The following is a 14079-nucleotide window of genomic DNA, read 5'->3' as shown; positions in this document are numbered from 1 at the left end:
CGTTTCACTTATTTTATGGCAAAACATGAAAGTTTTAGCTAGAACTTTTTCATTTAAAATATTTTATACTAGAAATTATTTTCTAGTGTTAAGTTCTGAGTTAATTATCTCAATTGCCAATTTTTCTTTGATACAGGACGCTAAAAAGAAAATGCTAACCTAAATTTTATTTGCATATTTCAGTGTGAAATATAAACAAATACCATTTGTACAGTGTGGTTTTTATCTCCAAGGTCACCTTATTTGCATGTATGTTTAAAGGTGACATTTGAGATAATTTCTGTATTACCATTATACATTTTTATGAGTAAATCCCTCCCCCCCAAAACTACTGGAATGTTGCTAAAGACCAATGGGATGACATGGTTTGTAACGGTCATTCCATTAAAAACTAATGAGGGTCCCATCACTTAGCAACCACACAAAGTGCTTTGAAGGAAAGCTGACTCAAGGATAACTACTTCCTAAGAGGAAATGTTCAAAGACCAAATCAACCCCTCAATAGGCCTGAAAAATGTCTAGGCAGCCGGTGGTCCCAGTATCTAGCTATCCCGTGTACACTGCTCTGCTGGACCTTGGTAGAGTCAGATGCAGAGGTCTAGGGCTGGCTGGAACGCCGACCAGTGGGCATGAATGGATCTTACTTGGTCTAGGTGGGTGCTGTTCACTTAGCAATCAAAACATGATTCAAATGCACCTTTTAAAAAGATTCCCAAGTCCAACTGCTTTAGGTCTTTAAAGGGATGAAAGCATGGGGATAATTTAAGTAGGCTATAAAAAGGTTAGCCCTCTGCACTGCCTGGAGACAGTGCCCCTCTACCCGCTTACGAAGCTCTGCCTAACATGCCATATTGAACATCCAAAGGAATGGCCGAAGACACTGAAATCAATCCCAGGATAACCCTCCTTTGCTCAGATACTGGCAGTGCTCCGCAGATCTCTTTGTTATTTGTGGCAAGTTATTTGCATGTCTTTGGCCAAAGGGGGAAAAATGAAAAGCAGGGAATCTCTCAACTTTCCCGTCCTCTTTTGATTCATCATTTGAAAAAAAAAAAAACAAAAAAAAACCCCACTGCTTCCCAAACTACTGTAAAAAATAAGACTGGGAACAAATTCAAGTTAATCTCACGAGCATGTTAAAAAATAATGTTAATGTCATGTAGTTCACTTTGTCTTCCTCAGAAAAAGAGGTCAAATCTGGTATACATGCACGAACAAAATTCTAGCAACACGAGTCAAAGACAAAAACTGTACTGAAGAATTTTCAAATCAAATTCAAGTTGTTTACCATTTCATGCAAACTCACAGGGAAATTGGCTGCTTAATCTTTACATACAAGTGTATTGACTTAAGACCAAAAAAGGCACTTAAATCTGTGTTTAAACAAGCCTAATTAAGTGGGAAATTAAGACAATCATTTGGATAACTTAAGCCAAAAAATGTTGGGGCCATAATTATTTGGGTATTTCAGTAAGAGTATTTTTGCTTGAATTGTGTGGATAATTATCTTGATTCTCCACTTTACTTTGCATGTGTCAACACAGAATAAATGAACAGATGTTCTTAGAATCACTGAATACATTCATATTCAGTCAGCAGTTAGGAGCAAGTTTAGGCCCTCTTTCTCTCCAGTTGACTACTATTTCCTAGAAATGTTTCTAAGAGCAAGGTAAGAAGTTGAGAAAGGCATTTTAAAGCAGAAATTGATTATTTATGATATACTAGGAGATGTGATCAAGCAATTAAGCTTACTCCATACGTTAAGTCAAAAGATGGTCAAAATATGGAATTTTAAATTATATTCACCAATGATGCAAAACTACTGATGTAGTAAGTTACAATTTGGCAGTGAGTCAGCCTAGAAATTCCATTAACACTTGGATTTCACTTGGTCCCCAAACGAGCCACCATTAAAAAAAAAAAGAGTACTAGAAGCATCCAGCTCCATATTTTATAACCTACTTTCCCATTTCCTGCTTTAAAATGCCTTTCTCAGCTTCTTACCTTGCTCTTAGAAACATTTCTAGGAAATAGTAGTCAACTGGAGAGAAAGAGGGCCTAAACTTGCTCCTAACTGCTGACTGAATATGAATGTATTCAGTGATTCTAAGAACATCTGTTCATTTATTCTGTGTACTCATAAATTCTTACAGAAGTGCCTGAATCAGCCATTTGAACTGTTTGCATCATTTTATAGGTAAAAACCAGATTTGGGAGCTGCCCCAGAAAGAGTCTATATAAGAATTTTAAGCAACAATTAGAAGTCAATGAAACATGTCAGTGTTACATTATAATCTAAGACTTTAATAAAGGAAACAAAGGGAACTTGTAGAAGCTGAACACAACAAAGACCAAATGGTGAATGTTTACATAGGACAAGGGCCCTCCAGCAGCATCTTACCTTGGAGCCAGTCTCTGAAGTAGTGCAGCCACATTTTGGGAAGCTGTTTATTTTCTTCCAACATGACATACTTCACATTACTGAAACTCTTATGAAGGTCGTAAAGTAAGTGCTGGATATTCGGGTAGTCTGCTTTCTGAGTGACTATATACATGTTGTAGAAAGAGAAGTATTTGAACTGTGCAGCAATAAAGTCATATTCTCTAGTTTCCCGAGGCACAATGTCTGTAAGGTCCAGCCCATCACGCACTCGGGTGGTCCCATAAAGGCTGACCCCCAGCAGGCCCAGGAAAAGGAAGATCACCACGACCTGCAACAGAGTAAGGGGCCCGAGATCAGACCCGGAGGAACATAACCGACTCTCCCTTGACAAAGATGAGCTGTTTGGTTTATACCTCACTCTTACCATCACATTATCTGATGTACAGTGTAGGGGTCGTTTTCCCAGAGGAAACAACATAAAATCATGGTAATTGCATTTTTTAAACAAGCGCATTTAGAATAAAATCTTTAAAATGCAAGGAGTTGACGTAAATTGAAAGAAACATTGGCCACATAGAGACGCACTCCTGTAGAAGATGAGCTCATTAAAATGGCCTCAAGCTCTAAATGGACTGACTCGTTAGGAGGCCTGAAATACATCACATCTGAGGAAGCAATCTGATGAATTCCAAAGGTGCCTGCTCTGTTATTTTTTGCAGACAGTACGAGTCTTCTGTTTTGGTAATTACCTTGGCTTTTGGTTTCAAGAGGAAAGGGGCATAGTGCTTCTCGGCAAAAGATGAGAGTGTCCACCTGCTGCAGGGGGGCTCAAGGCAGTGGAGACTAGAGTCAGAGAACTGGGAGAGCAGGTCCCTCGTGGAGCTGGTGCTCTCGGGGCTCTGGCAGCTGAGCGTGTCCTGGGCCACGGTGACGGGCTGCACGGAGATCTCGGAGCGCGGCTCGGCAGTGGTGTAGTACACGTGCGTGTGTGGGTCGTACTCTGTGCGAAGCTGCACCGTGGATTGCATGGTGATCTGGGTTTCGTGGGCGAAGCTGTGGCTGCTGTAGGGGGGCGGGGGGCTGTAGCGGGTGTTATTGTGAGTCTCTGTGTAGGCCTGGGGTTCAACCTGAATCACTCTGCTGACACAGGGGCTGAAAGAGGGGGAAGTATGTTGGAATGGTATACTGAAACGGGGAAACGGTGCTTTCATTTCTGCCAATGACTGACATTATCCACTTTACACAGCTCTGATTTAGGAGCAAAACACAGCACTGAACTCCACAAACACCATCCGGTTTATCTAGCTGGACACAGACATGAGTCAATCAAAGGAGGCCAAATGGATGGTTGATCCTGAATTTGGCTGACAAAAATCAAGTTACATGCTGATGAACCTCTTCATGCATAATTCCTTAAAAAAAACCCCAAAACCAAATCACTCAAAGGGTGATATGTTTTCCAGATGGTGGTTTTCAACCTTTGTCCTGCCCTAATCCATAGAGATACAACACATTCCCAACAACCAGCAATATTGGTGTGTGGTAAACAATGATCACATGTATCACAACCTCGGGGCTGTAAGAATGTTCAGTTGAGGGAGGGGAGAACCCCAGTGACTCCGATGTCCCCCAGAGGAAGCATCCTCTGTCCATTATCTCCCCTGCGTTCATCACACTGTTAACTACGCTTCCTTCTAAGTTCACAGACTGACAATTTCTCTAAACATTACCACTCTTTTCCCAACAAATAAAGGCCACAGGGGACCAAAAATGTACCTTGTAAAACAGCAGAAAATATCCAATCTCCTGTCTTCACGTCGATACAAATCCATGCTGAGAATTGCAGGAAAAATCAGCAGAACCATAGCAAAATTGAATACCACTACTACAGCCGCCTGGGAGAAAAAAAAAATGTAGGGGTCACTAATACATTTCCTCCCAGTCAGAGGACTGCTTTGAAAATAAAGATGCTTTAAACAAAATCTTTCTTTCACTTTCCTAACTGAGGTGTTTAAGCCTGAAATAGATGCTGGAGTTTCTCATCACTTTGCTTCTCGTCCTTCATTAAGAGACCATTTGACTAGAATAGAGGCCCCCATCATTGCTTTCCATCTCTAATAATTCCATGAGCCCATATGGTACAAACACAGGAACTAAACTAAACCAAACTGACAAAAGCAGAACAGAGAATATGCTTGAGATGTGTTACTTTAAGATAAAAAGAAACAGTTTCCTCTTAGAACATTTCTAAGAGTTCACGTAGCCCTGATTTCTTTTTTTTCGGAGCCCTGATTTTACACTTAGAAAATTTATATATAAAGTGGATCGAGTATATCCCAACGTCACCTTTAAAACACAAAATAAAAATTCAAACACGTCCCCCGAGGTTTTTAATAGGCACATTCCAAATAGCCTCTGGAGTAGCCTGTGGGGTGTGCGAGCGCAGTAACATAAAAGGTCAAGGAGAGTTAAGCAGAAATTCCTGTGTGTGATTCTAGTATGCAGGATAAATAAGTACGGATTCAAAAGTCACTCCATAACCCAGAATAAACACAGGGCTAGATTCTGTAGCGCTTTGGCAAATCTCCTGCTGACCTAGTAAAAATTACACAATTGGGCTGTTAATAGGGGAAAGTCAACAGAGGACAGTTGAAAGGGCTCTCCCATACAGAAAGGCATGGAAAGAAGCAGCATGATGAAAAATGCAACGGGAATGCTAAGTAACCAAGAAATCATCAGAGAGTTTTTTTGAGAAATAAAAACTCCTACAAGGTTTTTCAGAGAACTGCTTAGTTCTAAAACCTTCTCAAACTGGGTAAACGTTTCAGGGTGAGAAAAAGAAAACCTGATGACAACTGGTACCGAACAATACCAGAGGAGAACCTTGCAAAGGTCTCTAGATAGTAATTTGTGAATTTATGCTTGAGGTGAAATAGGAAGCCCAAGTTCTGGAGAGATGCTTTTTTCGATAATTAATTCCCTGTCAAGTCTACAAAACCAAAAAATAACCAAGAGTCTCCTAAAAATGACCCAACCCCTCTCTTCTTCGTCTGCCTTGAAAATTCCTCATCGATTCAAAATATATGAAACATGTTAACTGGCCACTCTAACGTATATAACGTACTTTAAAGACCTGCCTAACATGTTATAAGCAAATCACTATTTCGACTAGAGGATCTATCTAAGAGGCAAATAGAAAAAAGAAAAGTCAGGGCAGCGTATTGGGTACGGAAGACACAAAGATAAATAAGACAAAATCCCGCTCTCAAGGAAAGACACAGCCAGAACTATAAAAAAATTATAACGTAGGCTAACAAGTGTAGTAATAGAAGCATGCCAGGGTTCCAGAGTGGCTCAGAGGACGGGAGCATGCAGGTGGGGGTACACATGGGGATGGGGAGAGTGGCCAGAAAAGGTTTCTTGGGAGATGGAGAAGACAAAAAAGGATTTGGGGAGGACCAGGGAGGAAGGATGCATGGAGGAAATCCGATAGGCCGTGTCTGAGCTTAAAAGCTATGCAGCACTGCTGGGTTTAAAATTCTGTTGAGGGAAGAGAAAGGAGGAGGAGGAGGAGGGATGGGAGGTCAGGTAGTTAAGTTACACACAATCCGTTCGATTCTTACAGCAACCAGGAGGCAGACGTTAGTCCTGCTGTCGACCCTTTACCTAATAAAGACCCGTGGTGCAGAGGAAGGTCACCTGCCTGAGGCTCCCAGTAAATCAGATTCAAACACAGGCTTGATGCCTAAGCCCCCAGCCCAGCTGGGACCTGGGAGTTCTCGTTAGATCTGATCACCTCCTGAAGGGACAGACATGGGGGCAGGGTTAGGATTCCTGCCCAATCAGAACATAGGGGAGAATGCGTCTGATCCTCAAGGGTTTTCCAGGAAAACTTAATCTTGGGGGGTGGAATCCTGTCAGCTTTTTTTTTTTTTTATTACAGTCATGCTTAGAATTCAGGAGTGTAATTGCAGACAAGAAACTCTGGGCATCTCATTTTGAACAGAAGTTCCTGGGGATGAGGACGGAGACTGTGAAAAGATAAGCCATGCAGATGTATACAGGTGGCCCAGATGTTGTGGCCAGAACAACACTGATGCTTTCTGCCGTGGCTGGGGAATGTATCTGATACCAGCCTCATCCATCAGAGAAATCTGATGGGCATCTTGCTTGGTCTCTTTGTGGTGGAAATGGAGAAATGAAAGAAGAAACCCAAGGTAGCCTCCCATCTAAACTTACTGTCCAACAGCTTATTACATATATAGGTAGGACATTTACTGATGAGAAAGTTGCAGAACTTCAACATCCTCTAAAGTGCACTGAAATAAGAAAAACAAACAGCAAGGATTTCTCAGTAAGAGAGAAGTGTCGCTGCTAGAGCAAAGAGCACTTGAAGAAATTTCAAGTAAATCTGAAAAGATGACGGTGATGATCCTGCACCATCAATTCTAATTGCTGTGCTTAAAGGAAATGTCCCATTTCCCCTGCAAAGCATCTATGGGTGGCCCCACTGAGACACTTGCAGAGCAGAGAGGAACTGGCCCTGCCTAGAGGGGCCCTCGTCTAAACCCTCTTACCATTTGGAACAATAAGGCATTCTGTTCTGGGACTTTTCATTGAAGAACAAATACCACTCAGTTACCAGCAAAGCCCCAGTGTAGGGCATTCGTTCTCAAAGAACTATAAACAGTGCCACTGCTTTCTGGTATAGAGGTGGCATTTGGACAGATGGATAAAGATTGACAAGGAGGTTTCTTTGGGAAAAAAATTCTATTTATTTTGGCAAGGTTACAAAATTGGAAAGGCTCCACAAGGAAAAATTCTAAACGTGGGTTTATTACTGGACAGAACCATTTTGGATATGTCCCTCTGAGGCTTAATCTATAGTATCCTGAAAATACAAATACAAATGAATACCCAAAGTTACAACTTAACACAGTTACTAAAGAGAAACCATATAATGGTCAATTTCAAACGTCAATACATTTTAAAGGGAATCAAGTGTAAAATTTCTGATGGCTACTGCAAAAATCATGGCATGCTCTTTTTTCTTAAATTTTCTATTCTTCTTCTTTTTACTTTTGTCTGTTTTTTGACAGAGAATGCACCAGTATCACAGGAAGCCATTCTCTAGTAAATGAGAACTTCTAGAAGCTGTAGATGCAATTTCTAAAGTGATACTCCAGTGCCTTGGAATAGAAATGCAAAACCAACAGTATTCATTTCATCTCAGTAAAGTGCTTACCTTGGGAGAACTTAGCGTACTGGATTTTCTAAAAGGCGTGAGGAAAACTCATGTAGCTTTTCAGACCACCACACCATAGGATATCATTAAAGAAGAGTATGCCTTGATGAATCATCAGTTTGTACTGAGAGAGGAGAGGAGAAAATGAGAGAGGGGGACAAGAAGAAGAGAAGGAGCGTGAGGTAAAGCAGATAAAGAACAGCGAGGGAAAAGGCAGGCAGAGAAGGACAGAGGCAGCAGGGAGGGTCCCACTGTTACAAGACTCTAGAACAGTTTCTCAGTACCAGAATCTGCTGTATACGAGACAAGAGCAGGCTATCAAAGGGTGCTGCACACGTGCATGCCTGTGCAAAAGGCATCCTAAAACTTCAGCTGTACCAATAAATTAGTGGGCATCTTTTATTTACCTTCCATATTACTGAGCAGTTAGATATATTTTCATTTTCTTTGAACTTTGGTCCCGCTTTCAGATTTAATTTATTCATTTATTCACTCACTACTTCTATTTCTATTTTCTATATGTTTATAATAAAATGAAAATAAGCTTTTTTTAGTATTTTTCTTTTGGGGGGCCTGGTGGTCATAGTGATGGGTACAAAACCTTACACCAAATAGTAAACAAGTCTAGTGTCCCAAATGCAGTAAGATCACTAGTTGCTTAGGCCTTTATCGGTAATTAGTGAAATAAGATTCATATCTGAAGGCTAAAAAAGAGCTGAGTGTGTTGACAAAAATATAAATAGAAACCTAATCTATGATTTGTCAATTTCTCTTCCTGGTCACAATCCTTAGAACCTTTTGGTGATTAAAAGGAGTAAAGCAGTATGAATAAGCTGGATGGATGTAACAACAGTTTTAAAAAAAAGTGACATCAAAAATAGTTTCCTTTAAATACCTGGCCATCTCATGAATTACTATCACATTGTAAGAGAGAAGGAAAAGGGAAAGCCACTGCTCCTTTAATCTTTCTTGGAAAACAGCTGGAGCTTTAAAATTTGAATTTAATTCACAAAACCTCAATAATATCCTTGAGAAATCAAAACCCTAAACCACTTCAGGCTTAGGAAGACCGCGCCACAAACTGGGCAAGTAGCCTTCTTTATCTGCTGCGTTGACCAATTTCAGGATTTCCCACGAGTTTCAAGCAGCTGAAGAGCAATGCCAGTACTTTACACCAAGCATAGAACTGACCATAGCTGCATCCCCAGTCGCGGGAACTCTCCATTCTTACAATTCATGTTAGCTGGCTCTTTGGGAAAATATCTCAGAGGCCTCTAGATGTGAAAGGGCCTGGTTTGGAAGGAAAGAACAGAACCATGATGGACCAAATTGCTCTGCACAAGAAAGGGAGAGGAATTCTGTGTTTTCTTGGGCAGCTTGAGAGTCCGGTAGGGAACCAAAGGGAAGGAGAAGAGGGGCCAGGAAGAACAAGGAAGGACAGGTGGCAAGTAAGGGCTGGCCAAGGAAGCCCCGCAGGCAGAGGCTGGCCAACCCCTCCTCACACAGTGAGGAATCTAACGCTCAATTTTAAGTTATGGCCTGGCCTGGGCTACACTGCAACCTCATCCTCGTATCAGTGAAGTCTGCTCTGTGCAGCGGCTTTGTGTTGGGGGCTGCTTTAGGGAAATCGAGAGATGGTAGCCAGCAGGGGAAGGGGGTGAGCACAGAAGCTGAAAGTGGAGTTTAGAAGCAGGGACGAACAAGAGCTGGCTGCACCAGGGCCCAATCCAAAGGACTCCTGATTATCTGGAGCACGGGCTTATAGGCGTCCCACATGGAGTGGCCCTGGGTCATGAGGATACCCAGGCCTCAGGCTTCTGAGCTATAGGGCTTTAAAGGAAAGAAAGAACCCTAGAACTTTCTTTCAGAGGGAGTGTCAAGGTTATTGCTTAAAGAAGCATCCACCCAGAAGAAAGAGTCCCCAAAGCTGGCATGCTGCTTTACTTCATGGTGGTAGTACTGTAAGCACATCACTGGAGGAAAGTAGACCTGGAAGGCTCGCTGCTGAGTGCAGTGCTCACAGATTCCCCCCAGATCTAGTCACTGGAAACTCACCTGCAGGGAGAACGCCCGCAGAGCGGGAATCGGGATCAACGCAGCCATAAAGAAGGCTGTGACGTTGCTGATGGATGTGAGGGCCACGCTGGCTCCCGTGCGCTTGAGACACTCCCCGGTCCTGTCCTAAGGATGAGAAACCACAGTGCTGAGAGCTGCACAGGGCGGAGTCCCCTCAGACCACAGACTGTGTGAACAATTCAAATACGTGGCAAAATAAGACAACTGGTAGTTTACAATGCTGACGTGAGGGGATAAGAAAGGGATATCTCTGGGCTTCCCTGGTGGCGCAGTGGTTGAGAGTCCGCCTGCCGATGCAGGGGACACGGGTTCGTGCCCCGGTCTGGGAAGATCCCACATGCCGCAGAGTGGCTGGGCCCCTGAGCCATAGCCGCTGAGCCTGCACGTCCAGAGCCTGTGCTCCGCAACGGGAGAGGCCACAACAGTGAGGGGCCCACATACCGCAAAAAAAAAAAAAAAAAAAAAAAAAAGAAAGGGATATCTCTGCCTTTCCCTCTAACACCAACACTGAAATTCAAGTTTTCAGTGCTATGTATACAGTCACGTGTTGTTCATGGTTATTACTACCCAAAGCACAAAGCTGCAAGATAATGATTTAAGTAAGTTTTTAATGTGTTAAAAAGGGGCAAGGAGAAATGAGAACAAAGTAACCAAAAAACCCAAAGAAACAAATGTGCACTTTGGAACAAGTGTCCTGAGATGCTTCTAACTTACTTTACTTATCTAGAGTCAGTAACATGTCATCTGACTTGGGACTGAAATATTCACTGGGCCAGATTGAGAAAAGTGAAAGGACAAACACTCAGGAACAGAGAGGGGCTTCTGCTGTCCTCAAAGGTTTCTTCTTTTGTTTTTCTATTACCTCAAAAGGGATTCTTTTATTCTGTCCTGTTTCACTAAATGCATGCGCCAGAAGGAAAACATCATCCACACCAACGCCAAGAGCAAGAAATGGCAAAACCTGTAGTGAAAACACAGCACAGTGACATTAGACACATGAGGTCCAATTCTGAGAATACTACAAAGCTATTTAAAACATTGCCACCAGCACCCCAAGTAGCTTACCCAAAGGATGGCTTACATGAACTCATGTGAAGAATTTAGTTTTATCTGATAGTTAGACCCCAAAGTCTAGCAGTTGTGGCTCACAGTAGATCTTGTCCCTTACTATTTCTAAGCTCCATATACAATAATTTTTTTAAGTTAATAAATGAGAAAGAATTATACTCCAATAAAGATGTTTAAAAAAAAAAAGTGAGGAGGAATCTAACTCATTTAAAGCAGTGGTTCTCAGCGTGATGCCTAGACCAGCAGTGTTAGGAGCCGGCTAGAAATACAAATTCTCCACCCTCACCCCAGATGGACTGCATCAGGAACTCTGGGGATGGGGCCCAGCAATCAGTTTTCACAAGCCCGCCAGGTGATGCTAATGCACACTCAAGGTCAAGAACCACTACTCGAATAAATGATCTAAATTCCACTGATAAATGAAGCATCTCTAACTAATCAACAAGCCCATTCAGACCTGCCACTGTCAAGTGGTCCATTTAGAGACAGCACCCCCCTGAGAAATGGGGCATCTTAGTGGAAAAGGCTGGAAGACCCTTTAGGTGACATGGACACACTGGAGGCCAACTGGGCAAGCCCGGAGAGGGGTGTTTGTCAATGAACAGCAGACGGATGGCTCCTTTAGTACCTGAGTTGTTGCAGCATTAAAGGAAATCCCGATCAATGAGCACAGGCCCAATCCTGCAGCCACTGACAGTGCAACCAACAGGACACCAGCCAGCCCCACGGCACCCTGGGACTTGGAGCAGTCCCAGCGCAGCATGGTTAAACAGGCATAGGCAAGCTGCAAGCAGAACAGTTGGGCAGGGTGGTGGGGAGGTGAAGGAATGAAGGGGAATTGGAGGAGGGGGGAGAGGAGGAAGGGGGAGACACAAAACAAAAGCCAAACATTAGAATGTGTAAAGATTCTAATGTTTTCCCCCACCCATCACCCCAAATCAAAAGGTAGAACTTATTAAATCCAACAACAACAAAAATTTACATTACAGACATCATACGAAATGATACGAGTCAAAGATGGGCAAACTGCAAATGGTAATAAATGCTTTACACAACCACTTTTTAAACCGTTACGAAGCCGAGCTCTCTCTGTCTTGGATGCACGTGTGTGTTAAGAGCAGTTAAAAAGCAGGGGCAGTCATGGAAAGGTAAAAACTAAAAAACCAAACAAAAACGCCCCCTGGGAGAACTGAATTGATTGTTACCATCAGTAAATAGCCACTGGCCACTCGGATGACGCTGACATCAGAGAAGGACTTGAGGATGTCGTCCAGGGTCGTCGTGGTAAAGGAAAGCACCTTCTGAGTGGAGTTCTGAGCGACGCTTTGATGAACTACCTGCGGTCACAACGCAAGGATAAATTCCCAGATGGGATTAAAGCTACAATGAGCTTCAAGAGCACAGACCTCAGGTGACATGGCCCCTTTACCCACCCCCCACTTTTTTCTGATGCCTTGAAAAGAGCTCTACATGATTGGGGTTTGAACTTGGACTAACGTTGAAGGACCTGAGCCTGGGACAAGGAAGGCTATTGCTAATCAAATGAGAATGTGGTGCTGCGGTGAGCCGGTGCGCCTGTGTACTTGAACTTTACTCCGACAGCCTTATTCAGGCTATGTCTAAGACTACTATTCTCCTCTCCATAACTCTACAACTGATTTGCGGGCCCATCAGTTCCCCCCTAATCCAAAACAACTCATTCTTATGGGCACTCCTCCCCCTCTTCATTCGCTGGCCACTTTTAAAAGGTCACATGCAGCTCAGTAGAGGTCACTGCTGGGGAAACAAAGGCCAGCTCCTGTCACATGACCTAACCAAGGGGACTGCAGCTGTGAACAGATTCTATGCCTTGCTAATGTTTTCCAGACACCTTTTCTCGCTAACCAAGTGTTTTTTTAAACACTGTTATGCCTTAGCTCTGGGGTTCACAATTGGTTACTCAAAATGTTTCAGGGCATCACAATTAGAATTAGCATCACCCAGATAGTGAGATTTTCAATATAAAGAAAAGGAAAAAGATTTCATCCCACCAAGTTCCCAGAATTACAATCAGTTTTGAAAACAATGCTTTAAAACGTTAAAATGAAGTATTTAGTAACTAAGGGGTTTGTACTCAGATTCAAAGGGCGTCAGAACGCCACCCATTTACCTCCACATACGTCCTCTGCCAAGCCTCCAGGATGGCTGCTGCCTTGTCCTCGTTCCAGTTGATGTGCGAGACATACTCATAACCCTTGAAGTGTTCGTACATTTGCTTGGGAGTCATTAACTGAAACATGGTCTGCAAGGCGTGGGCACTGTGATGGGGTGGAAAAGGCACAACATCAGCATCCCCAGGAAGCAGCTCTCACTGTGCAAAATCCCCACCGAGCACCCCCGACTCACTCGCAGCCATTCTGTCCTACATGAGCACATGTTTCCATTAAAATGGGACCTGGATGGTTATTTTATTTAATAGATTGATGTACCATATTAAAGGTGTAACCTTACAAACCTTTTACAGATACACCCCCAAATTAAATTAATAGGCAATTTCCTTTCTCAGTTTCTAGTCAACGAAACAGGAAGGGTAGTGGAGTAGATAGCCTGATCAGATATGCTGGGCTCAGCGCTGCACGCCTGCTTGTGCAGAAATCCCAGACGACAGCTCTCCCGAGGGAGAAATCTCAGACGGAGTGCCTGACACTTGACGGAGCGGAGTCCACAAGTGCACAGAGGATAATTCTTACTTAGCCGTCAGTCGCTGATCTTTCCCTTTAACAGCCTGTGATGGAGTTCAGCTCATATCATGTAACTCCACACGGTATGACCAATTCCTCTTGCCTACTTTATAGTTGCCCCGATTTTCTACATAATGGGTAGATCTTCTAAAATCCTACTATCACTAACTACAGTCTTGATGAAAATGATGAATCTCGAAAAATTCCCCATAAGGTGCTTTTCTGAGCTGGTCTAGTCCACTAATATTTCCTAATATTCTATTACACCAGACAGCTAGCTAGGATAACAGTTAACTATTAATACAAATACACTTGCAGACGTCAGAAGGGAAGTGGTTTCTGAGGAAAGGACAAAAAATAGATGGCTTGGATTTTCCTCCGTGTGTTGGATTACCTGACAAGCTTTCCAGTGCTGTTCTTGACTGTGCCACCCACAATCAGTTCCTCCTGCCAGTGCATATACTTTCTGGATAATCCATGACACCCACCATTCAAAACAAGGGCCATATCAAGAGGCTAAAAATAAAAAGACAGCCTCATAATTACAGGAATTAGTAGGCAGGTCACATGCCTTGTTCAAATCCAGT

The 14079-nt window shown here is 42.9% G+C and overlaps 1 protein-coding gene across 3 annotated transcripts in view; it reads right to left on the bottom strand.

Annotated features, from left to right (window-relative positions):
• PTCH1 (patched 1) overlaps positions 1-14079 on the bottom strand; it is a 58692-nt gene that overhangs the window by 21213 nt on the left and 23400 nt on the right. For 2 of the 3 annotated variants that reach the window (XM_060101575.1, XM_060101576.1), the window contains exons 7-15: positions 13887-14008; positions 12922-13069; positions 11978-12109; positions 11401-11556; positions 10567-10665; positions 9684-9809; positions 4160-4278; positions 3133-3535; positions 2402-2711 (exon numbers count right to left, since the gene is read on the bottom strand). In XM_060101575.1, coding sequence (XP_059957558.1) covers positions 2402-2711; positions 3133-3535; positions 4160-4278; positions 9684-9809; positions 10567-10665; positions 11401-11556; positions 11978-12109; positions 12922-13069; positions 13887-14008 — 1615 coding nt within the window. The remainder of the gene's footprint in view (positions 1-2401; positions 2712-3132; positions 3536-4159; positions 4279-9683; positions 9810-10566; positions 10666-11400; positions 11557-11977; positions 12110-12921; positions 13070-13886; positions 14009-14079) is intronic. The other variant, XM_060101577.1, reaches the window with a different exon arrangement.

Source organism: Mesoplodon densirostris, chromosome 6 (genome assembly GCF_025265405.1).
Source record: "Mesoplodon densirostris isolate mMesDen1 chromosome 6, mMesDen1 primary haplotype, whole genome shotgun sequence".
Classification (NCBI taxonomy): domain Eukaryota; kingdom Metazoa; phylum Chordata; class Mammalia; order Artiodactyla; family Ziphiidae; genus Mesoplodon; species Mesoplodon densirostris.
This window is presented reverse-complemented; position numbering and strand designations above follow the sequence as displayed.